The sequence below is a fragment of the Centruroides vittatus genome, unplaced genomic scaffold (assembly GCF_030686945.1).
Source record: "Centruroides vittatus isolate TY-2023 unplaced genomic scaffold, ASM3068694v2 contig_134, whole genome shotgun sequence".
Lineage (NCBI taxonomy): Eukaryota > Metazoa > Arthropoda > Arachnida > Scorpiones > Buthidae > Centruroides > Centruroides vittatus.
This window is the reverse complement of record NW_027120852.1, coordinates 290,303-317,492: the sequence shown is the minus strand read 5'-3', so window position 1 is coordinate 317,492 and position 27,190 is coordinate 290,303. Positions and strand designations below refer to the sequence as shown.

At 31.6% G+C, this 27,190-nt stretch overlaps 2 protein-coding genes across 2 annotated transcripts in view; both read left to right on the top strand.

Moving 5' to 3' along the window:
* Window positions 1-27,190, top strand: part of LOC136990754 (HIG1 domain family member 1A, mitochondrial-like) — a 330,009-nt gene that overhangs the window by 218,250 nt on the left and 84,569 nt on the right. The window lies entirely within an intron of this gene.
* On the top strand, window positions 3,141-26,198 carry LOC136990735 (low density lipoprotein receptor adapter protein 1-B-like). The gene is made up of 7 exons (XM_067289163.1): window positions 3,141-3,273; window positions 11,533-11,678; window positions 18,803-18,915; window positions 18,992-19,202; window positions 19,482-19,619; window positions 22,863-22,903; window positions 25,772-26,198. The coding sequence occupies exons 1-7, from the start codon at window positions 3,210-3,212 to the stop codon at window positions 25,920-25,922; spliced, it is 864 nt and encodes a 287-aa protein (XP_067145264.1). The 5' UTR covers window positions 3,141-3,209; the 3' UTR covers window positions 25,923-26,198.

Genomic DNA, 27,190 nt, shown 5'->3' with positions numbered 1-27,190 from the left:
TTGTAAAGCCTGGACTCCACATTACCTGAAAACAAAACTGAAACATACAGGGTTTTCGTTTCAGTTATGTTTTAACGGCCCAATAATCGGGAAGATAAAGGCCTGGGCTTACTGCTCTGGGGATTCGAGCTTGATTCCGAATCAGAAAATGTTTCTTGGGCGGTCCATGCGAAATATTTTTTACGTTTTTCGCCCTGTGAGTACTAAGAGGGCATTTTAATCATGCCCATCGTTGGTTCGGCCACGGACAACGAGGTGATGAGGCACGGAAGCCGATAAATTCTGATGAATTTAAAGGTTCGTGCTGTATAGATCGGGCCACGTAAAGGGGCCCTGTTAATGTCCAAAGGACGAAAAACATTTTTAAAATACCAATATTATCGCTTCATTATTTAACAAATAATTCTCGTAAGATCAAATTTTGCAATTTTATTTCCCCAGAGACACTTCGTAGGAGGAATAAGGTCAATGTCGCTCGTTTGATCGATACGCACGTTTTGCGAGGCACTAAACACGAATTTGCTAGTCGAAACGAGCAAAATCGTGTTTGCTAAATGGTCGGATACACGTATACGTTACCTCTAAGGGCGAGTCTCGGGTCACGTGATCGTTTACGTGTTGAGTTTATTGTCACCCTAACGAAAACGATTTATATTACAAAATTCCTATTCCCGTTTCGTTTACGTGTTTGAGGAACCAATCGGTATATGCAAACCAGTCTCATCATCCCTTTTCCCTTATTTACAAAATTTCTTACATACTTTTTATATCGAAAGTCACTTATTTTGATGTTTTAAATAAGAATTTACGGCTTATTACCTTTCAATAGTACTTTACGTTGAGTCACTCTCGTTAAGGAGGGAACTTTAATGGGTCTGAACGAGCGGTCGTCAACTTCTTTTCATTATATTATTTTTTTACAGTGTCTTATATCTTCAATTGTATTCATTATACTTTACACGACTTAACAAAGATTAGCGGAAACCATAATTCTACCACCGAAGCAGACTGGAGACGTTGGGGGGGTTAGCGCATCTAATTGTTCTTATCCTTAGGCGATATCAGAAGTAGTTACGCATGAGTTCGCGACTATGAAAGCTTCTATATACGCCAATATAATTGAAACTTCTATAGAAAAGTAATTTAGTTATATATAACGTCGCAAGTTTATATCGTACGTCTAGGACGAGACTCCATCGGAACCGGAAGTTACGTCGTATCTCTCCACGTTTCCGAAATTTAGCGGGTTCTATTATGTTCTAAGAGTTTCTATTGTCATAAATTTAATTACAATGTTGTCTTCTTCTTACGCCTGTATTATTATGTAAATAAATTAGTGCATATATCGGTAGAGTGTCATGCTGGGAAGCTACCTTTATCTTTAAGTACACGTTTACTTCTGGATTCTGGACAAATATTTGCTAATTTAATTATCGGAAAGTATAAGAAAAATAATTTAAGTGATAACATAAACACGGTAATTTATTCATTTAATTTTTAAACAGTTATTTACATACAGTAAACATAATTCAATATATTCAATGCTCCTACTACTTGTGAGAATTTAATTAGCTTAATACCTTGAGAGGTTTTACAGTATTATCCTTATGCGCTTACCATCGTAATTGTTACAGAGTTTTAATTTATACTAAGCTTATTTAAGATTATACATTAGAAGTTTCAAAAATCAAGTTATTTATTTATACAGGATGATTAAAAACTCACTGCGCATCTGCATTATAGGCTACCTCTATAATATAGGTGCACGGTGATGAATATAACCGTGAAATACCCGAGTATAACTGCGATGTCGATCGCAGTTTGATCACCCTTTATAAATATACAGTAATTTTTTCGTATCGAATGAAAACTTTTATGTATTTTTTATAGACAATAGGCGATATCCAACATTTATTATCACACTGCAAATTCTCGGAAGTGTGAGGCGGAAGGTAGAATATCTACTCCGTCACCTTCTCTATATCTGGCAACGATTCAAAATTAGTGTCAAGACCAGTTTACTTAATTAAGAATTCGTAGTTTAAACCTAATTCCTTTTGCGTACCATTTAAATACCCATTATCACCCCTTTAAAATACACGTATGAAATACAGCTCCTGTAGTCTGGGTGTATTTTTCTGTATTATTAACAGCGCAAAACTTCATTTACTTAGTCATTAATTAATTAATTAATTGAAAAGAAAATTCGGCAATAAAATGCAAGAATAATTTTATATCTAACATTCGATATCCGCTAAGGAATTGCAAGTAAAGGTATCATTTTTCTAAGGATCGCAGCCCGATCTTATGAAAGAGAAGCTATTTTTTACATTTAAAATAAAATTGCCGTTGTACATTTATTAATCTAGCATTTTTCCGGATAAAGGGCGAGCATTTTTCGTGAGAAAACAGCGGAGTGGCATCATTAAATTGGAAAAAAAAAGTACAGGAATAACTTATAAATCCGATAAAATTAATACGGAGTAAAACTCATTTAATTTATCAGAGTTTCTTCTATAAATATTTTTTTCGAGTCTTTTTTTACGAGCAACAGCTGCAACGTATGTACTGTACGTAAATAAAATATTTAGGATGGTTTGCCTTTACGGTTTCGTCTCTTCTATAGGGTAATTTTGATAGACGGCCGATAAAATTATCCTTTATTCGGCGTAGTGAAGGCAAATTAGGCTAAATATCTGAATCTGTACACAATAAAATATAGCATGCCGATATGTTGCCACGGTGCTGCAAAGTATGGAAACAGCGCCGATAAAATGGGTTTACCTAATTGAAATTTACATACAAAGTTTAAAACGAGTAGAAATAAGTTGCAAAACAAATTATACTTCGAATACGTTTATAATTATAATTTTCTATTAATAAAATTATATTTTCTCTGGGATATCCTCATTTAATTCCCAATTCCCCTTGGCTCTGGCTCCCAATTGGAGAACCTGTTTGCGGATCTCTCTTCCCAATTTTATATAATCGGAACAAAATAGCCCAGTGTTTTTTTTTCAATTTTTAATTTAAAAAACTGTTCAAATCGGCCGGAGAGGAACGTTTTCGCAACTTTTACCTTTGACCTAGATTAAAAATAGAAACGGAGCCGAGAAGGAGAACAAGTAAACCCGGTTCTCATTGGACGCCGCTCGACCGGCAGACGTCGCTTCGATCTAGTTCCTTCTGTACTCGCGTCACAAGTATCGATGGCATCGCTGTTTAAAGCCGTGCGGATTAATTCGGGATTTTTCGGACGTTCCAAACACAAAAGTGAGTCCTTTTTTTTCGTTTTTATTAAAGAATTTGGCTATTTTTTGGTTACGGAACGAACTTTCCCGCGTTTATTCGTGCCCTTTAATCGCGTGATTGACGGGCGCGCGTGCTTTCTCGCGTTGTTTACTATCGCCCTTGTTTTAATAGCACGAATACAATACGTAGACGGGCAATTAATGCCTCCTCCGGGCCATGTTTAAGCCGTAATTTTCCTCTGTTCTAATTAATAAAGAAAGTCGTGCCATTGACCCGTTCGATCTGATAGCCATTGCCTGAAGTTCGTTTCTCTTATTCTCTTTTATACACGATATACTGTCTGGTGTAATCGCGTAAAGTGTTTTATTCCTGTTTTTTACCTAGAAATTTGGACTTAAGCTACTCCTTGACTGGTCGAGACAGAGATTTATAAAGCTGATTATTCTTTGAATAGTATCCGGGCAATTGGGAGGGGTGATGTGGAGTGAGAAAGGTGTCCCGGTGTCTTATTCTTGTCTGCCCGAGCTCCAATTGTTTGATATTGGATACGTAACGTGGCCGTGTTTCTGTCGGTTTTGTATGCTTTAGACTCTTTTTGTATTACTCTTCCCGTTCCGTGGGTGCCGGGGCCTTTGCCGTCGGACCCCGGTGCCTCCGAGACGGATCTCCAAAAAATGCCGGGCTTTTCGACTCGTTCCGTGGGGCGTCGGGCCGACGCCTCGGTCGCCGGACGAGATCTTCGGGACCGAGCAGACGAGAAATGTCACTCCGGCTCCTTCCGTCGAGGTTTCGGGCGGATACTCCAATTGTGGAACGAAGCCCCAGTGCCCGACTGTCTGGTCAACTCGAACGTAGCACGTCTGTCGTATCATATATATACATACAAATTGAACTTGTGTGGGAAGATTTAATTAGATTTTCACTGTGTTTTGTTCCAATAATTAAATGGCCTCTTATTTATGAAGGATTTTCGGTCTGTTTGGCGATATCTACGAATTTAAGGGGAATGTTTCTTAAACGTGTACGGGTTAACCGTATTCCTATAGACTGGATTTAATTGGTTCTGGATTGCAATAGTTATAAAAAATAGTTTGCCAACCAACTTTTAAATGAAAGGTTGAAAAGTAAATTGCCAATTTAATCTAGAACTTATAAAGTATTCTATTACAATATCGTAGTAAATTAACATATTGATGGACTATTACAATCCTACAACATAGTCTGTGTCATACTTCTGCTTTTCGTGCCAGACCTTGTTCGCGAAAGTTGTGCTATTTGAATTCGTCACTCTTTTCCGAACTATAGTATAAAATAAGAACAAATTCATTTACAGAATAACATAAAATATAAGGTAACTTTAAAAAGAAATTTTCATTTCAGACAATTTTTTATTTTTATTTCAAATAATATGATTTTGATAGAATGGGAACAGTTTGTAACTTAAAATTCTTATTAAGAAATGAATTACAGTTTTAAGAGAAAAAGGAATGCAGAGTAAAACCATATTTCGTTACATTTAAATATCTGTTTTATATATTACGAGTGCTTTTCGATTTGGATTTCTTTTATAAAATCAAGTCTAAAAAGATTTCTTACAGGCACAAATACTTTTCTGCAGTCTAATCTCACGCAAAATTATGTGGTCATAACACGATAATAATTGCTTTCCATTCTCCGGTAAATATAATTAATTTTCATACGTTTTTCAACTGGAGATCCGTTTGAAAATAACCTTTTAAACTCCAACAAAATCATTAAAATTACATTTTCAACATAATAATTAATTCTAATACTATATTTACCGTAAACAATGATCAGTAAACACGAAAAGCATTTGCTTTAATGAAATTTAAAAAGCAAAATAGAAATAAAACTTTTTAGACTTGCAGCGTATCATCAAAAACACCTAAAGATGCTCCTTTGATGACGTATAGTATGAGAGCTAGAACTCGTGTTCTTTCTCGGTTTTTAAAATTCATTAAAGCAAATATTTTATTTTTATGTTTATAGTCTGTTTTGAATTTACTAAGTGCACATAACTTCAAAAATATCAGTGAGTGTACGTGTACGTGTACGTCAGTCACAATTGAAATAAAACGATATTTTTAAGACAAAAACTTTTTTATAATATTAGCCATTTTGGTTAATGTAACCCTTAGTGCCAAGATGGCGGCTTGTCTCCGATTCCAGCAAGGAAACAGTGGGACGCGCGTTCTAACATAACCTATTCTAATAATTTGGTTGCTAATAATTATGGTAATTTATTATAATAGGTTAGGTTAGAACGTGCGTCCCACTGTTTCCATGCTGGAATCGGAGACGAGCTGCCATGTTGTCACCAAGGGTTACATTAACCGCAATGTTATTACCAATTAATTATAATTTTCAAAACATGTTATTGACATAATCAAAAATCTCAATTTGAAACTAAAATCGGCAACAGAAAATAAATATGTATTCACGCAACAAACAACAAACGTTCACAAGTTGCTACTTTTGTTTATAATAAATTTTATAAATTTATATTTTGATACTTTTTTTGACAGATTAGAGTAGATTGTTTATGCCATCATTGGATAGATGTTTACGTACGTTGCTAAATGTTCGACTTTGTTTTCGAGTAAATATTTTTAATTAAAAGAGATTATTTTATACTTGTTATTGAATTTAAATGATTGCTTTCCTTATAAAATTTTTCTCTTTTATAGTTTTAAATTCATTCTAACAGGTTTATTTTACAATATATAATTAGATATTTTATTTCAAATTAAGAAAAAAATGATCTACAGTGTGAAGTATTTCTTCTTGAGACAACAATTAACTTGTTTAGAACACTAGAGACAATTATTTTATGCCTTGTTTATGCACAAGGTTGTATATTAGAGAAACTGTGGACTTTTCGTTAATAGAATAAGTGCATTTTTACAATAAGTTCTTTGCTTTATTATTTTTTTATGAACTAAAAATTATAAATATTTATAAAATTATTTTAAAGTTAGTTCTAAACACATTCCAAACAACAAGAATTCGGTAACTTGCATTTAAATTAATAAACTTAATAAATATATCGACGAAAAGCAAGCTAATATGAAAAATCGTCATTGTCCCGAATCACAAATTTGATTTTAATTCCGTTTTTCTAATTAATTATGAAGAATGCTCCGCGAGTCGGAAAATTTTCGTTAGAAAAGACGTTGCTTTAAGTGTTCCCCGGTATTGAAGTAAACCCGAAAAGTGCTAAAACTCGTGTTTTTAACGTCAAATTTTTACTTAATTCTGTATTAAATTTTTAAAATAAATACAGTAGAATATCCAACATTTTGTGTGATTCATAGGAACAGAATAAAATTAACAAATTTGAAAATTTTCTGATGAGTAATTATTACAATGTCATTTGTTTCAAGTTGTTTTTTTAACGCTGCTAGTTATAAATATTTAGTGTAACCCAGTAACATGAAAAACTAAACAATACTCTCATTTGATACATATTTATGAGATATTTGCACATACTAGATGTATGACATTTTGGGGATTTGCAAAGGACAATGCAATGCATATGTACTTGAATAATAGCAAGGTACACTTATTAGAAAAAATTTTGAAGATTTACTGGCTTAATAGCGTTCGTGTTAATACATTGTCCTTTATTAAAATCCAAAAATGAAAATTCCGACACGAGATTTGGCTAAGAAATGTGACCAACGTATCCGTCTTGAGAAATTTCGGTTCAGACACTGTCATTTCTTTATACGGAGTTTTTTTTTGTTAAAAAATTAAATGTTTCATACTTCTAATCAATAAACAAGGAAGTTCTCTGGTGTGTTTAGATATACAATACCATTTATGATAACATCCTTGGCAAGAAAGACCGCTTTATATAACCTTACACTCCACCGATAGTGCAAAGACTGGTCGGATAAATTTTCACATTTGTTAACGATCCGGTGAGGATTTTGAAATCTCTGCACAAGAAAGTTGTAATTTATCTAACATCCTGATTTGATATTTAAAGAAATTAATTTTATTTTAATGTTAATAATAATAAAATTCTATATTTTACCTATGTTACTTTTTAAAAATTCTCATTATCATCCTGTTTATATTTTAATAACTTGAAATATTTTACAATTGTACATGCATCTGTTTCAGTGATGCAATGTTTATGTAAGCTAATAGCAATTTAAAAGTTTTTAGAAATGAATATTTATAATTTATCACATTGAAGATTTGAATACTACTACTGCAGGGTGTCGTTTGATTATATTTATGAAATTTCAATAAAGTTTTTATATTGTTTGGTGAAGGTTACAATGTAGTGGTGGTATTACGTGGATTGCTTCTCGCCGGATTAGAATGATGATAATTCAAAATCTAAAATTTGGTGATTTAATGGGAAAGTTGTATGAGTAACCAAAGTTATAATTTGAGTATATTGATGACAATGTTTAACAATGGTTTGACAGAAAAAAATTAATATATTTGGTTGCAAATTAGACATTATTGCCGGGAAGAAACTCTGAAGGGTTAAGATGACTTTACATTTTTGATTTATTATATTATTATATCGATATAATAATTTTCTCAAACATTAATCTTCAATAATTACTCCAATCGTGTATGCGTTTATTTACCGATCCTTACGTCGAGAGGAGAACGAGAAGCAAATTATGGGATTAACTTATTGTAATTTAAACTTTATTCAATTTAAGTCCAAGTAGTCAACTTAATTAAATATAATTGTTGTAATTATATAATTGTTAAAAAAAAATAATTGTCACCGCGTAATGGTTAAAACATTTCCTACAGTTTAGAATCGAGATATAAAACAATATAAAATATAGATAAGAAACTATTGTAATCTCATTTGTCTGTATCGGTTTATTTAACAAGTGACTATTTCAAAAGAGTGCAATAATACAATGGATTCGAATACAAGAATCAATTTAAATCTAAAATTGATACGGAAATGTCGATCCATTTTTTAGTAACTCGAAAATTAAAATAACGGCCTTGCTCTTAAGGAGTCGTTACGACATTCTCGTTAAGATTATTTTTATTTTTTGAATTAGGATAAGTTGTTGCATAAACTTGAAATTATTCGTGCGCTTTTCAAAGAACAGTAACACAAATAATAATTTTAAATATTGTAAGAATATATTTTTATATCATTGTTTTACAAATTTATCTTTTTACATTTTGTAAAATAACTTTAATATTAAACTCTCTTTCATTTACTTAATAGGTTTAATATTTAATTATTTTAATTATAATCAATCTCACACCTTGCTTATGTCTTCCAGCAATATTTTATAAAAACAAACATTTTAAAACACGCAAGTCTGTGTGTGAGATTGATTATTGTTGAGATAAGTTCCAGCTTTTGACAACACACTATTTTAATTATTAATTAATAAGGTTTTATTCAAAACAGTAAAGATCTATAATTTGTTTAAATACCATTTAGTCTACAGTATTTTTAAATTGAAGTTCTAATCAATGGCATTTTTACTAGCTAATGAAAGAGTGTGTACAAGTTCAAAAGTACAAAGCTTTAATACTTTTCTTAACAAATAACTTTTTCAAATTAAATTTTTATTTTTAAATACTTTAATTTTATTTAATTTGAGAAATAACTCTGATGATTTATATTAAAATCCTAATTTGTAGATGTAAATGTAAATGTACTTTAAATCGTACGTCATCTTTGTTAGATGCGTACAAGCAATTGTTAATTTCTCTCCCACTCTCGTTTATTTAACCAATGACAATTTTTTACCATTTAATTCTTTCAGTGATGTGACAGTTTTGATCCTAATTATAAGTTTATTAAATGAGAATTTTTAAACAAAGATCAAATAACTCTATAAATTCAAAAAAGATAAAAGTTATCTCTTATTGTAATATAGAATAATTTGGGAGTTTAAAACACAAGAACGGAATGAACTTACAACTGCTGAAAAAATAAAATGAAAGTAATCAATTTTAAAGTATGATGATAAATTATATGCTATGTACAGTACATACTCATTTAATTAATTTTAAATCATAAAAATACAAATGTTCTTTTATTTAAGCAGAAACCTTTCATTCCAATCTCGCTAAAATATTTTTAAATTTATATTTTTCTGTTAATTAGATGAATTTTCTTCGTAAATCCAAACTTTGTGTCTAGAATGGGATCTCGGAATACATTTTTTCACGGCTGCACGTGCGGCCACGTAAAACGACTCGTGGCCACGACCGTGTTAAAACACGATACGAATCTGTCGTCACGGTATCTACGTTCCTTTGTTTTTAATATTTTATAATCCGAGGTAAGTTTTTTATCAGAAACTGTCTAAAATGAGAGGTGTTTTGACGATAGGTAACGAGCGAAAGATTACAAGAATCACTTCTCTGGCACAAGGTTTTCTTAGTGTCCACATGCAGCCACAGTTGCCACAGTAAAAACTGTCTGTTGCAGAATTAAAAAACTAGTGGATTGAATACATCATCGGGGCAAACAAGAATTAGATAGATATCTGTAATTTGTTTTAACTGGAGTTGAATAAATTAAGCAATTGAGTACTTTCTTTGGGCATAAAACACAACAAACAACTTACTTAAATACTTTAAGTTGTATATTTTAAATTTAGAGAACCAAACTGTTAGTAATCTTTCTTCATTTATTCTTCTAAAGAAGACGACTGGTGCACAATTCTATATAACAACCGCGTTTAATTTTTTCAATGACATTTCAAGTGTCGATTCACACGCCAGTTACGTCGTCTTTAGAAGAATAAATAAAATTCCGAAGTAATTATGTCTATTATACTGTCTTATTGATTGTACTTACATTATAGGTCGAGTCCTTATATAAACTTTTGAATTAATTTTATATTTTACTTCATACTTTAAACAAAATATTTTTATTTATCATTAAGGAATTTTATTAAAATATTCATATAAAACTAAATTTTCATTTAAAAAAACAAGGCTAGCTATATACAGTATTCTAAATTGCAAATAAGAAAATTATTATCTGTGTTAAAGTAAATTAAATTCTAGAGACGTTTTTATTGCATAGTTTTTATTCTATTCAAGACTTCCATTATAATAATTAGGCTAGATGTACTTTTGTAAGTTTGTTTTATTGAGATCTCTAATGAAAATATTTTTAATTAAAAGTAAATTATAAAAAAATCAGCAGCTTAAATTTTAATACAAATTATGTAAAGTTTAATTTAGAATGTTCAACAGTAACGAAAAATATTTTCGACATTCTTCATAATATACAAAAATTCGCGTTAAATAAAATATTTAAAACAAAATTAAATTTAACTGGACAAAATTGTTACACATTTTAATAATGTATTTAGGTGAATTTTTGCAAAATTAATTACATAATTATGTTTAACAGTTCAGAATGTGTAAATATCACTCAAAGCCTTGAATTTACTTATAAAGATGGAAATATTTCCCTCTAAAAATAACTGTTTCTATCTTCGGTCGTCAAGTATAATAGTAATGAAATTTATAATTCGAGTACAGTATAACACATTCGTTTGTGTACATCAGAATATTGATATTTTTTTAATAAAGTAAAATAAAAACTGGCATAAAAACTATTTCATTGGAGCAATTGCATATTAAAAATACGTGAAAGAAACTAAATATGTTTTTACATTTCTATCACATCTAATTATTATTTACTTTCTTCTGTATGTTTTTAATGTGTAAAATACCTTCAGCCATTCATTCATAAAATTAAACATGAAAGAAACCCATTTTTATTTTATTTTTTCAGAAATGATTCATTTTGTTTATATTTAAAGTGAAATATATGTTTTCTTGAATTTGTTCTTATGACAAAAGTTACTTACAGTATATCCAAAAAAAAAATCATGTTTCTGCATCCAGAAACATAAAATTAAATCCATTTATTAGCTATTCAGCATTCTACTAACATATATATTTATCTAGTGTATGTTTATTATCTCTTATATCAATAACTTATTTATTGCATGAATTTTCAGTTTATAAAAGCAGCTTGCATTCTGCTAACTTAAGCTTCCGACTAGGAAAATACGATCAAATTTGTAGCCGAAAAAACTACGAATTGACCTATTTTGCTAATTGTGCGGTTAAATATATTGAGGACAGGAAATACTGGTAACATATGATGTGTTTATTAATTTGATATGTCAAGTTTCATTCATGTTTTTTTCTTACTATTGTTTATAAAATCTATGATAAATTAGATAATATTGATTACGTTTAACCGAATGTTTTTCTTGTCAGAGTTACCCGAAGAATGGGGAGATAGCATCAAGCAACCAGTTTTAGATGGAATTACTTTTTACGTGAAATATCTGGGCAGTACGCTGGTAGAAGAACCTAACGGGCAGCAGTCGACGGCGGATGCCATCAAAGCTATTATTTCCATGGTATGGAGCTTTAATCAGTAATTTTATATATATTCTGTTGCAAAATTTATTTAAAATGACTCAACAATATGTTAAATATGTCAAGAATTCTAACAAGAAAATTTATTGCACATTTAAAATACATTAATTTATAATTATTATTTTATACAAGGAAAGATTATTTTTATAAATAACCATTAAATAGGGTCATACACCCTGGTAATAGATAGGACCTAAAGCTAAATCCATAAGAGTACATCCGTATTAGCACATATATACAGTACACATAAAGAATAGCATTAATTGTGAGTCAGTGTTAATCTACAGAATTCAGCAAATACAAGATACTAGAAGTAAAAAATTATGATTTGGAAAAATTATAATTGATGAAAATAATAATCTACTACAGAATACTTTAATATAAATACAGGAGATATAAACAGTTTAAAAAATATGATGGATTTAACAACACCTATTCAAATTATGTGTGTGTGGAAATCTAAATTTATAATTATAATTGTGATTATTATAATAATTACAATTAAATAAGGAAAAATGGATTAAGAAATTTAATTGGAATTAATTAGGAGGGAAAATGGGCCAGTTATAGATTTATTGATCCATGCAGTGTTTTAGTTCCTGTTCAGTAAGGAGTTAAATGAAAGTGATGATCATTAAGAGTTAAATATGAAGTTTAACATGCATATAATTTGAAATGATTTTGTTTAAATTTTTTTCTCAATGGATACATGCGAGTATGCATCAATCTCGGCCACAGTCAATGTACCGGTGAACAGTTTAATAAGCTTTTACTGGAATGTCAGGCAACCTAAAAAGATGACAGAAGCAAATGATGCTATATCAGCTCTTATTTTGTATAACTTTGGGTTAATACAGACATAGGCGGGGTGGTGGGGGTGGCCCGCCCCGGGTGTCACCTGCATAGGGGTGACACCCGGTAGGCCTATACCTAAAAAAAAACAAAAGGGTCAATGGCTCGCCTCCCATGACAGTTTCTTCGCTACGAGAAGACACCACGAGGGCTTGCGCCAGCTAAAAATCTTACTATGATTTATTCTATAAATCTAAACTCATACATCATGACATCTCATATTCAATATAGTGTTCAAGTTACTCAAGTGCGAAGATATTACAATTCAACAGTGTTTTATAAAAGAGTTTAAAAGGGTGACACCACAATATCTGCTCCACGTGTCACCCATGCTAGCTACACCACTGAATACAGATGAATAGCAAATATCGTATTGCTTCGTCAGAGCTCAACAAATCCACAGCCCAATGAATGCAGTGCACATCAGTCACTGCAATTACGAACTCATTGACGAATATTGGAACATATTTTAGCACATTGTGGTTCACCAATGTAGTGTTTTATGCATACTGGAATGTACCCAATGTGTTCATATAAAATGCAAATTTTCTCGAAGAAAAATTTTATCAAAATCATTTGTAAATACAGTATAACATAAATATCAAACACATTTTTAAAAACTTTTAATAAATATGAAAGTTATTAATTTTTAATGTAATGTTTTAGATAAGCAAATGTAAGCATAGTACAGTACATGTTTCTACATAAAGTAGATATAAAACATTTGCATTTCTTCCAATGATTAATCTTGTTTTGGTGTATTATATCTTGATACACATTAGCTACTTGAAGAAGCACTAACATTTATGCATATATTGTGCAGAAACTGGTAAATTGTTTGGTAAAAAGATTCACCAAGCATCAGTTAACATCTGCATACCTGTTAATCACAATATCAAAACAATATTTTTGGGAAATAACATCATTTTATTTATTAAATAACATAATATGTTAAAACAAATACATTGAAACATTCAAATGTAATTATTAGAAACCTCTTCCAAATAAATAATTTTAGTCAAACTATCAGATAAATTATTAAAGACTAAAAGTAATAACAGAGTAAATTTCACAAGTCTTCAAATGTAAAACTTCTTGTGCCACATGTATGTGAAAAAGCATCCCAAAATAATTTCTATAATTACAAGCCAACAACCGTGCCAAACAATGCTCGGCAGACGGGATTCTGTCGAATCTTTTAATTTAAGACGTATCGATCGCACGGTTATTCTTAATAATGATTGCAATAAAATATTATTTTAGAAAGGAAATATTTTTGTTGAAAGTTCAAACATAAGAAATATTAGTAGATGGTTTAAAAAAAAAAAAAAACTTCAATGCCATATAGAATATAGAGTATTAGCATAAATAATGAGAATGCTAATATAAAGAATAACGTCATTTAATTTTCAATTATACACACTCAAAAGAATAATTCCATCAATACAAAGAAATTAGGAAATTAAATCATTCTACGATAAAGTCAAAGTTTAGACGCAACTTGTTACGTTATCGCAGTGCAAAAAAATATTAAGACAATAAAATATAAAAGTAATTGAAATACGTAATAATCTTATACTTTTATAGTTTTATTGTTATCTTATTTGCCACCTCGTTCAGTCTTTTTGTGGGAAAGCTAAGTTTAAAATTAGATTTTGTTTTGGAGTCTATCATCCTAACTTGATAATTTCATTGATTTTTTTCCATCACATTCAGGTTACACAGTGGCATAGTGAACATAACTGGCGCCGGACACTTTATTAGCGCCCCTCTCCCCCTCCAGAAACACGTATAGTTTGTCTTGGAGACCATTTGGGTGCCCTTCTGCAAGTGGCGCCCGGTGCACGATACACCCCCTTGCACCCCCCTCGCTATGCCACTGCACTTATTATACAATTGTATCAAGAAAAAAATTGATTATTTATTATTCCATTATACCATGAGATCCAAATATGCAAAAACAAGATTTAAAGCTTTGAATTAAAAATTTTATATGGGAAAAAAATAATTATATAGTTAATAGTGAAGTGTAATGAAAAAATGCCATTTAATCAAGTAATATTGGCAAGAATTGAAGACTCCACACCGACGTTTGTTCCTTCAAATGGATGAATAAAATGCTTGGGCAGCTTTGACTGGTTCAATATTAGGAAATGTTTTATGGTATGATTTTATGACTGAAAATTTCTATTTTAATAAGAAAATTGTTATTTTTGAAAGAAAATAAGTTTATAGATTAGAAATTGTAATTTAAATAAATAATTTGGCTGTTATTCTTAATATTTTTGTAATTTTTATTAATGATTTAATTATAGTTTGCACTAAACAAGAGATAAGCATTTGTTTAAATCTTTGGATCTTATCACGTGTGGTTTATTTTTCGTGTATCCTTCTTACGTCAGAGAATAAATTTGCGTAAGTCAGTTTTGTATAAATAAAATATTCAAAGTTTTACATTGAATTGGATTAAAAATATTACCAGGAATATCAGGGGATTTCAAAATAAGGACCAAGAAAGCTGCCCAATTATCTAAATCGCCATTTTCGATAAGCAAATTATGAATTACAACCAGATTGTATATAAATTTATTTATTGCTCTTTCACTTTCGATTTTTAACATAAAAAGTTGGCCCAAAAGCCAACTTTATGTTAAAAATGCCGTTGGTCGACCGAAAGTATGTCTCGCCCATTCTGGCGTACTCTTCAATACCCAATGGTTTTTTTTTTTTACTTTTAAAAAGTGCTGAAAAATGTAATTTCATTCTTATCATTAGACAACGACAGTTTTTACATTGATTAACACGAAGCAGGAATGTGCGGCAGAGTCACAGAATAAGAGCAATTACACACATATATATGCTAATATACGTCGACATAGCGCCACCCTGGTAAAGCGCCAGTGAATACGGAATCCTTTGGATATTCGTGAATCACTGAATGTATGATTTTGCGTAGTAAACGGCATTGTTATTATGTCAGGTGACTTCCGGAATGAAGGTTTTGTATGGGTCTTACGTCTGTGTGTAATTCTTACTGTTTGTTACTTCAGTTTAACGCCGCACTCGATTTAGTGCCAATTTCTTAGGCGAAGAAACCGCGGCGCTAAATGGAAGTATGTTAATTATTATGATAATTTGATTGATAATTTATTTTGGTGGTTACTAATTTCTGTTTATCTAATTGCTTCTTATTAAATATATCGACTTAAAAATGATTGCAACACGCTAGACGTTCGCATAGTTACTCTCACTTTTTTTAAACTGGCTTTTCTTTTATTGGTTTCAAGGTCGTTTCTTCTCGTCTCAATTGTTCCATTCATCCAATAGCTAGAAGGGTTATTTTCCTCTCGTGCCGCTCTCTCATCTTTCGTATAATTTACACAAATTTCTTGCCTTTGTTTTCGTTGATTAGTTCTGGTTCGTTAACTCCCTATTTCTCTCTTTGTAATAACTTTCTCTTTGTTTCAAACCTCGGCGGAGGAGGATTGAATTGAAGAAAGAAGAGGAAACGAGTAACTTAAACGTTAAATTGCTCTCCGGAAATACGAATTTAATAATAAATAACGAAAATTAATTCGGGAAAGTTTACTCGAAAAGCTTTAGAGATCTTCGGGATTACAAGATTCGGTTCTTCAAGACCATTCGAGAACGTCTTGAAAAATTGAAGATCTCAAGAAACTGGCCGTATTCTCGACCGAGAATCTAGAGTTGAAGTTAACCAATTACCATTCGTTTTACTTTTAATACGCGAATTCTTATTGGTTAACCTCCCGCATTTAATCCTTTGTCGTGGTACAGACCTAAACGCTCGAGTTTCGCGTATATCCAATCCTTTTTAATTAAACGACCGAAAACATTTGTTCAAAACAATGCGTTAGATCATCATTTTATAAAAGATAATTTGCCGATATTCTAGAAAATATAAAATTTTTAACTGTGGTTGCTTACATCTCTGCCCACGTCGGAAAAAAATAGGATCGTTCTCTGTAAACAGTTTATATAAAGAATGACATAAACAAATGCCGATCGTACTGGAGATATATTTCGAAAATAGGTTACTATGGACAGAACGAGATATTTCAAGCGATATTTATAAATAAATGACGTCTACGTCGCGACGTATCTTTCATATCCATCGTCACCCGCTCTTAGGACAGTAGAATTTTCTATAAGATAAAGTATGTCGGCAGACTGCGTAATGCGGTGATGTAGGGGCACGCCTTTCGGGAAATTAACGCGTTGGACGTTTATTGGAAAATATCGAGTTACGTTTTGTAAAGCGACGCGTTACACCAAACGCCGCGCCCGCCCTTTATAGTGGTTTATACAAGGCCGAATGCACTCTGGCGACGGCGTTGTCGTCAGTCGCTACTATTCCAATTGCATAGATTCGAGTCCCGATACTAAATACACACATTTCCGCAGAAAAAATTAAGTTTTAAGTGAAAACAATTTACGGAAATTTTAGTTACAATTCCTGCCGTTAGGTAGCGCCCGTACGAAACGTGAAGATCTATAAATAACAAATGGCGACGAAAAACGGAACGCCACCTTCTGGCAATTCTTAAACACGGCGTGCGCAGTGGAAAAAAATGTTGCGATAATAGCGAGGTTGAGGCCGAAGTTTTAAACGCGAAAACGTGTACGTCGGACGTCCGACCCGCTTTCCTGTAAGCCTAGAAGTTTGACAATGGCGTTTGGAATGTCGAGCGTGATTCCACTTTCTAAATACCATTGTCAAACTTCTAAGCTTACAGGAAAAGCTGCGCCGAACGTCCGACGTACACGTTTTCGCGTTTAAAACTTCGGCCTCAACCTCACTAAGGTATGGGAGTAATCGGCTGGAAAAAAACTAGGCGCTCTAGTATCACGTGACCGGTGGCAGGCCATCTAGTCACGGAAAAGATTGCCATTACTTTACGACTTTAATGAGATGAACTTGGGAAATTACCTTACTCGTTTTATTATGATGTTTAGCATGGATCTCTGAGCAGCGACACCGCCGGTAGAAATTGTAATTAAAATTTGCTCAAAGTGTTTCTTTCCAACAATTCTTGCTCCTTTTAAAGTACTTCTGTGAAAGCTGTGGACGTTTTTCACTAATATGTGAACTTTTAAATCTGTTTCTGACTGTCAGATCGTCCCACATTTGGGGTGCAGACAATACATTGTGCCAGTCCATATGTTACTTTTACTAAGTATTAGCTAAATGCGAGTGTGTGGTTAATTGGTATTGGGCTAAGGCGGCATGGTTGCCGTGCGCCCCGATCTTCCCACGGATTCGAATCCCATTTTGAGTTCTGTGTAAGATGGTGTCGCCAAAATAAGAACACGGAAACCACAAAAACTCCACTAAAATAAAATGTCAAAAACGTTCTTTTTGTAGTGAAGTTTGTTCTGGAATTTGTGTTGTTATTTTGTAATATATCCAGTTTTAAGTTAATTGCGTTTGATGACGGTATCATTTAAATTACTGAATTGTAGTGAATCTCGACTTTGGTACAAACTGTTCTCTTGTTTAGTTAAAATACCCAAAGCAAATGCTGTCAAAAAAAAATGGTTTCTCTGCAGGTCATTAAGTGGTAAAGGCCACGCAGTGTCTCTTGCAGTTTCACTTCTCACTTTTTGTGGCAGTATACATTGCTGTGGGTTGGTAAATTTATGGTAATTTTGATAATATAATTATTGATTTAGAACCATCAGAAATCATTTACCAAGCTTGTAGAGTTCAGTTCTAGTCCTAAATGGATTTTTCTGGATATCTTTAACTTATCTAATTATGAAATTGTTATTAAAACACAGCCTATCCCACCTTAATGACAAATTTTTCTAATTACAATTTAATCTAACCAATGTTTGTATAAGAATCTAGTTAGTGTAGTTTTTAATTTCTAATACAAATTAGATTATTTAAAATATATATAATATAATATATCTTCGTGCATTCTCGATGAGAGCGATAGGCCGAGGCATTGGCCACTCTAGGGTGTCTGGTTTGAGCCAGTGTAGTACAGAAATTTTCGTGGGTGAATCGAACTGGATCGTTATACCCCATTCTTTTCCACTCGATTGTCCTTCTTGCGGATTCGATCAAAACTGCGATGGCTCCAAAAAAGCCCTCGTGATGATGTGGGACAGAGTTAAAAGAAAAACCCAAGTGAATTCTCATTAATCTAGTCATTGTTAAAGATGGTTAGATTAGTGAAAGGTTTCAATATTCTTTTATTTCATTAATTTCTTTAATATATTTCAGGCAAAAGCTAGCAGTAAAAAGCTTCAGAGAGTTGCGATGACGGTTAATCCAAAAGGAATATTAATATCGGATCTAAATTCTGGAGAAACGCAATCAAATTTTTCTATTTATAGGTAAAGTATAATATATAAACGATCTAAAATAATTTAAATAATCGTACGTAATCTTTGCTGGATTCTGTATTTTCAGGATATCTTTCTGCTCGGCGGATGCAAATTACGACAGAGTGGTCGCATTCATTGCCACGAACAAAAATGAGACATACGAGTGCCATGCATTTCTCTGTTCCAAACGAAAGGTGGCACAGGCAGCGGCCCTCACCATATCCCAAGCTTTTAACATCGCATTCGACATCTGGGAACATGCACAGGGGGAAAAGCTTAACCAAACTAGTAATCAGGTAAATAATTCTGTTTTAGGATGAGTGAATTTAATGGATCTTTAGTCACTACAAAAATTAAATTAATGGGAATATTGTAATAATCAAACATATATTTGCTTCTTTAGAACATACAGGACAAAGAATAGTTTAGAATATTAAATTAAATTAAATATTTGTCAGTGGACTGAGTGTTTTTCATTCTTTTCATTGCTAACTACTCCAGTTGTAGTTTGATTGCATATTTATTGTTTTCATAGACTAATTACATTAATTTGCATTATAAATTTTATTCTTTAGGATAAAGAATCTGCAGAAAATAAAACAAAGGAATCGAGTTCCGAAAGCAATAATGGTCCCGAAAGAAATAATCAAATTACGTTAATAGATTTTAATAATGAATCGGAAACCGTGACAAACGAAACAATGAGGAAATTGGTAAGATAAATTAGCTTTGATATTTTATAAAATCAAAATTAGATTAATTTAGTTTGTATAAAGGCAAATTATTCAGCAAATTATTTTGTTTTTACAAAAGAAACATTTTTATTCTGTAACCTGAAGGTGACTTTGTTAAACAAGTCAAAATATTCATTTCATGGAATAATTTGCAAGCTATTTGTGAGGTTGTATGCCATACATTTCATTCTCCCTTTGCATGAGGGCAGATCCTATTTTTTGTCCTACGAAAGATAATGACTTAGTTTAAATTACAAAGATGTAGAGCATACTGAGATTAGTTTGAAACTTTTTTGTCAAGTTAAAATACTCTAAAGGGAATCAGCTGGACACACTCAAACAAGAGTGACAAGATTGGCTTCTCTGCATGATCTCAAGTACAGTAATACCCTAAATTTACGCGACAGGTGGGACCGAGCGATAACCGCGTAAGTTGGAGTATAATTTCGCATATAAATACATACAAATTATTTTTAATTGGGGCCGGAGACTAAAGAAAACAATAATTTAGAAAAAAATGTTTAATAAAATCTTGGATAATACATATGTATAACAAATTATATTATTAAAATCGTAAACCGTATTTATTGTATAACCGTATAACCGTAATTAAAATCGTATTTATTTTGATGTAGAAGGCTTCATAAAATCTAACAAATTCGTCTGACAGCTCAAAGATTTTTTCTCTTGCAAAATTTCCTCATAGCATGCTAATAATTTTTTTATTTCTCGTTTTGTAGAAGAAATGCGCTCTTCGTTGGAGTCTATATTTTCTAAAATTTGTAACCCCTTTTCAATTGAACCGAGGCCTTCTGTCAAGTTTCCAACTGTCATTCGATCTTCTGATTGAACTGGGTCTAAAGAATCAAGTTCTTCAATGTCTTGCTCTTGCTCACACATTTCTATGAGCTTGTCAATTGTCAGCTCCTGATTGTGGGAATCCAGCAGTTCTTGAACATCATTACTATCCACTTCTAAATTTATTTGCCTGGCAAGATCAACAACTTCAATCACATTACCAATTTCAATAGGCTCTGGCACTGATTCTGCCTGAGTTTCAGTGGTGAAAAAAAAGGACACATTTTTTTCCAGATGCCATTTAAAGTTTTTTGTGAAACTTTATTCCAAGATTGTCCAATGATTCTCACTGCATCTGAAACATTGAATTGTTTCCAAAAGTCTTTAACAGAGAGCTCGTTTTGTCTCATAGCTTCATGCAGATGTGTAAACGATTGTCTCGTGTAATAAGCTTTGAATGTTTTGATGACTCCGTGATCCATCGGTTGAAGCAAGCTGGTTGCATTTAGTGGCAAAAATACAACATTCACACGTGGATCAAAATTAGTTAAAGTTGCAGGGGGATGACCTGGTGCATTGTCGATTATTAGCATCACTTTAAATGGAATTTGTTTAGATTAGCAATAACATTTGACTTTAGGTATGAAGTGATGACCAAACCAGACCTGAAAAAGGGAAGCTGTCACCTTAAGCTTTACGATTTGACTTCACATCACAGGCAAGCCAGCTTTAGATTTATTTTTCAATGCTCTTGGATTTTCTGAGCGATAAACTAAGAGAAGTTTTAACTTACAATCACCAGCTGCATTCGGACCAGCCATCACTGTCAACCGATCTTTGGCAGCCTTAAAACCTGGAAAGGTTTTCTCTTCACGCGCGATAAGAGTTCTTATTAGGAATCTTCTTTTAGAACAGGCCAGTCTCATCTATGTTGAATATGGTTTGGCTGGTATAGCCACCTTCATCTATCAATAGCTTTGAATTTCTCTGGATAGTAAGACGCAGCCTCTTTATCAGCATTTGCATCCTCTCCACTTTCTGCAATGCTATGCCAATTACAGCGACTTTTGAATCAACTGAACCAACTGTTACTAGCTTTAAACTTTTCTTCTTTAGCCACATCTCCAGCATCCTCTTTCAATCTCTCAAAAATCAGCTTAGCTTGAGAGCACACTGTGTTCTGATCAACAGGACAATTTTTCACATTTGCTTGATTATCACACCATAATTTTAACATTGTTTCCATCTCAGTGATAATACCATAATGTTTAAAAATTATGCTTGAATTTAAAGATTGAGCATTTTTCACAGCTTTGAGAATTTTTTTTTTTTACTTTTTATAATTGTTCTGTCAGTTGATTCCAGTAGATCAAACTTCTTTGCCAATTCACAAATTTTCATTTTTGTATTGAAGTCTTTAATAATGTTAACTTTACATTTCAAAGATAAAGTTTTTCTTTTCTTGTTTGATGCAGAAGAATCAGTTCTACTTCGTTTGGATGACATAGTAAAGTCTCTCAAGTCTGTAGATATAACAAACACAGAAATAAATAACAAAATAAATTGTAGCTATGCATCGATTCCGCGCAACACGCCCAAACATGTAAGCTGAACAATAGTGTGGGGGAGTGAGTAATCAAGAGTTGCATGGTGCTCAAACAAAAGACGAATCAACGAGATTTGAAAATTGCATAACTCCAGGTTCACATAAGTCGGGATAGCGTAAATCAAGGTATTACTGTACTCGGGGCCATGCAGAGAAACCTCACATGGTATATTTTATTGAAGCTATTAACTCAGAAAATAGGAAAATCTTAACATTTTGGTATATTCTAAACATAGAATAGATAATGCTAATAACATGACAATTATTAAACATTAAGGAGTAATTTCTGTCACAGTATTTACATTTTTTTAAATTGTCAACTGATATCAAATGACATGTTTTTCATAAATTAACATAGGATAATATCAAATAAACTGTTGGTTTACTATTTTATATTATGCAAAAATATTTTAATGTATGAGAATGTAATCATGCAATTGCTACAGAATGATTAAATGAAAACTTGACTTGTGACTGGTGTGTACTCTACAAGGAGTTTCAAATGTTGCCCTTAGTAAATAAATGTTCTTGAACATTTATTTACTACAAATATTCAAGAATTGTTTCTTGTAACAAATAGCAAGTGTAGTCAGCTCATAATGTTTATACTGTAGCATTATGTCTGTTCTTGTATTGTAAATAAAGTAAATTTTTCATTTAATCATTCAGTATACCGATATTGGATAATTGTATAAATTGTAGATGATAGGGATTTAACATATTGTCTGTTAGATAAGCTTCTGATTTTTAAACCATAAAAATTAAAATAATAACATTTATGAAACTAAGACAAATTTATGTATATTTTTCTTTCACAGGGCTTCGAGCATGACATGAATCTCAATGACAGTTTTTCTACGTAAGTATTTTCTGTTAAGTTTCTCTGAAAACATAAAAATTTGTTTAAACAATATAACAAAACTGTGAACCAATGAATTATAAATTAAACTGTTGAATTTTCAGGCTAAGTTTGCACTCATTTTTTAATTAGCCAAATTACAAAATTTAATTTAGAGATATATAATGTAACTGTCTAGTTTTAGATCATATTTTATAATTTGATTGATTAAACAGTTAGTGTAAATGTATCTTGAAAATTTGGTTTGTTTTCAGTTTATGAAATAAAGCAAATACGAAAAAAATAGGCATCCTATTTAGCCTATATCTAAATAGCATAACCTAAACAGTTTAATTCATATATAATAATATAAAGGACCATTTTTGATTAATCAGATTATTCAAGCAAGTAATACAAAGCAGTGACTTACTTAAAATGTCTTAATTTGTTACAAATAATATTTTCAAAATTTTTAAAATTTCATTATGATTTCAGTAATACAGTGGCACCCTGGAACTCAAATTCAATTTGTTATTAGAGGGTGTTTGAGTTCCAAAGTAATTTTTCCACAAGGAATAATGTAAAGTGAATTAATCTGTTCCCAAACCCTATAAATGCCCATATTGATTAGCAACGAGTTCCTTTTTTACCTAGGTCGTTGCTCTTTCAAATGTTCTCTGAGGTTTCGTAACCCTCAACATTCTTCTTATGCACCATGGTAAATGCACATGGGTGTTATTACAAAAACATCAAAAACAAGTTATGCAAGGATGCTTTCAGAACAAGAGCAGATGAACTGATGGCTGGTCTTGTTCAATATGTGTCCCAAATTTATATTGGTGGATTTAGAAAAGTAATGATTTTCATTGCTTGGATCTGAAAATAAAAATTAACCCAATCTGGCAACATTGGGTTAATCTTGGCCTTATCATGTGTACCCATACAGACATACAATGCACAATATGGCCATTTTTGTTTGTGTTTGAGTTATAAGAAAAGTTTGACTTTTGGGTAAAATTTCTTCGAAAAAAGTGTTCAAAACTTTTTTCTTCAATAACCAACCATTCAAGAAAACTTCAATATATAACAATTTTGATGTTAAAGACAAATTGCTCACACATCATTACAGCAAACTCAATCCCTCGGATAAAATTATTGTCATCTATACAGAGAATTACACAAATGTAGTGCAGTCTTTCTCCTACAAATTGCAATTTTGTCCATTTTAAATACACTACGACACTGTATTATTAACTTTTAAAGATTCTTTGACTACTTTAACATTAGAACTTTTAAACTTTCATATAGTGCCACTTTTGTAAAGTGCTAACAAATACTTGCAAATGGATTGTCTTCACAAATAGTAAATAAAGAATCCTTTTTGTACTTGTGAATTATGAAATATGATTTTTACATTGCAAGTGAAGTTTGAGTAATTTAGTGATGACAAACTTTTAAACTCATTTATATGTAAACTGCACGAAACATGTATAATGTTATTGGCATTAAACCGAAGTAACTTAAAGTTTCAGGAGCAAGTAAATTGTAGCACTAAGTTGAGATTTGACTGTATTATTGATTGAAAGAAGTAATCTTAAAATTTACAATTTTTGAGTAACATAAACAAACTTAAACTGTTAGAAAAGACGATTTAAACTTTAAATTACTCTTTCTTTTTTCAGTTGAATTGTTTAGTTAACACTTATTAATTTCACATCTGACTAAAGATTTAAGAATTTCTAGATTTGGAATTAATGCATATTGACATTTTCTATTAGTAAACTAATATTACTTAAGACAGATGCTAATTTTTTTCATTTATTATGAGTTTATTAATTTGTAAAGTACTCTATGATCAAAGTGATTTATTTAGTATTTCTAAGCATTTTATGATTATTATTTTTGCCAGTGCAGTTTCTTTTCTCTAAGTTTTGTCGACATCTTATAACATCGTATAAAGTTTTGTTAGTTTCCGCCAAATAAGAAACTTCATTTTTTGTCATCTCGGTATTAAAGGAAATTTATTTCATATTAATCTAGTGTAACAAGATTAATCATTTAAAATATTGTACTATTTCATATTTAAGTATTATTATTGTTTTTTATTATGCACAGAGGGAGATTAGGCATAGTAAGACCTTACAACTTTGACACCATTGCCTGTCTATGGTTTTAACATTATAAATCCTACTCCAAATTTCTTACAAAAGTACAATTCCAAACCTAACATTAATTTGTATAGGAGTTATTTGCCTTAATCAAAAGATAGATTATCATTTTCCGTACGTAATGAGTCTGGATGAACTACACTAATTCTTACAAAGATATCACCAAATCAAAGCATAGTCTGCAGTCACAACAGTATTTGAAAGTGGGAGCTTAGTTTAGTTAATTATGGTGTTATAATAACTTCGCAATCGGAAATATCTGGTCAATAATCATATAATTTGATGATCGATCAAAAGTATTTTGAATAATTATGTCGGTTTTGGCAAGGATTGTAGTAAGGTTGTTATTTGGTCTCGAAAACATTTTACATTTCATTTTATAATATTTTTGGCATTGCAATTCTCTTTGATTTTTAGTAGTTTAATCTTTAAAATCATTCTCTGGCATTCAAAACTAGAATGTCATTTCATAAGTTAAATATATTTAGTGTTACAATAAATAAGTTAACCAACAAATTCAATAAAATGTTTATATTATATTAATCTAATTGAAATTAATATTCATACGAAATATTGTAATTATCTTAAATACGATCAAAATCACGTTAACACATTCGCAAAGTGGCCTAGACATAAAACGTTCAAAATCACTTTTTAAAATCGGTCTGCGAATGCATTAAGGTAGCAACGGTAATTAAAAATTAATCTGGAAATTTTTCAGACTGGCACAGTCGCGATCTCATCCCATGTTTAACACAAACTACAAGACGGAAGACCTGAAAAACTTGGAACAGTTCGTGCAGAATCAAGGAGAAAGCTGTGATATGGACCCGTTCATGGAAGAACAGACGGACGACCTGTTGAGTCTGTAGCCGGCCGGGCCGACGTTTCGGCGAAGGAAATAACGTCTACCGACTTCGGTCGCGTTAATTTGTAACTTCCACGAACACACGCATTCGAACCAAGTTTCGGAGGACATATCTCTAAAAGGAAAGGTGCATAAACGTTTTATTCTTTTTTTGCCATATAATGAAAATAATTTTGTGAATTGTCTTACTTTAATGTGGTATGTTGTGTTTTTTTTTTTCCTTTCTTTCTTTATTGTCCAGAAAATGCACAATAATAAAAAATTTCTCTTATCGAGTGAACATTTCACATAAATGTTATTTTTGAAACAAATATATATAAATATATTTCCTTTTCTAAATGAAAGTTAGATTTTTAAACTTTGTCTGGAGTTCAGATAAAATAAATATCAGTATTATACAAAGAAACTTTCTTGTTAAATTATTATTAATAATATTTCAAACAAAAGAACATTGTCTAAATGAAATGTTTATTTGACCCTCTTCTAACAAATATCCTTTTAAACTGATGAAATTTTATCATATTTTATTACAAATCCATGAAATTGCAAAACCTTTATGAACAATAAAAGTATAATTGACTTAAATATTTAGTAAATTTTTATTTTGGACTTATTTAGTTTACTGAAATTCTACCAATAAAAATAATGAAATTATTATCTTTTTCGCTGTCAGTGTGGTCTCTAGCCCCATCCCTGAAAAAAACACGTATTCGCTTTATTAAAATATCTATAACTACGTGATAGTTTTACCTTACCCATCTCTTTTCTACACGATCTTTTATTCCTCTCCTAACTCGGAATACATTTATGGACGAATTCCGGTAATTGTTTACGTCACACCGTAGAATATACGTGGTGTTATAAAAGTGTTTTGCCAAATTTCACGGGCTTACAGGAGGAGGAAAACCCGGATAATCTTTGACGCTATTAAAAGTCGCTACACATAGGGGAAGAGCAAGAATCGACGAAGATCCTAGTATGAGACAGAAGAAGAATCACTCGTTTGACGTGTTGTATCTATACTAACGTTGTTTTAGTCGTCTTACTTGTGGATTAGCATAGTTTTAGTTTAGTTTACTAAAACTATGCTAATCCATTTACCGCCGGTGCCACACGGTTTTCCTCCGCCAGTACAATTTAGTCTACGGTGTCTTCTAAGGATTAAAAACCCGTAAATTCTTTCTTACGAGAACACAAACATACGGTTCGTACCGCTCCAATTTCCAATGCACAAATTCTAAGACACTGAATGGTGAAAAGCCGTGTTCCTGC

Coding starts and splice junctions, on each gene's coding strand:
- LOC136990735 (XM_067289163.1), top strand. CDS start 3,210: ATGGCATCGCTGTTTAAAGCCGTGCGGATTAATTCGGGATTTTTCGGA. Junction 19,203..19,481: donor TTAACCAAACTAGTAATCAG/GTAAATAATTCT, acceptor TTTATTCTTTAG/GATAAAGAATCTGCAGAAAA. Junction 22,904..25,771: donor CTCAATGACAGTTTTTCTAC/GTAAGTATTTTC, acceptor GAAATTTTTCAG/ACTGGCACAGTCGCGATCTC.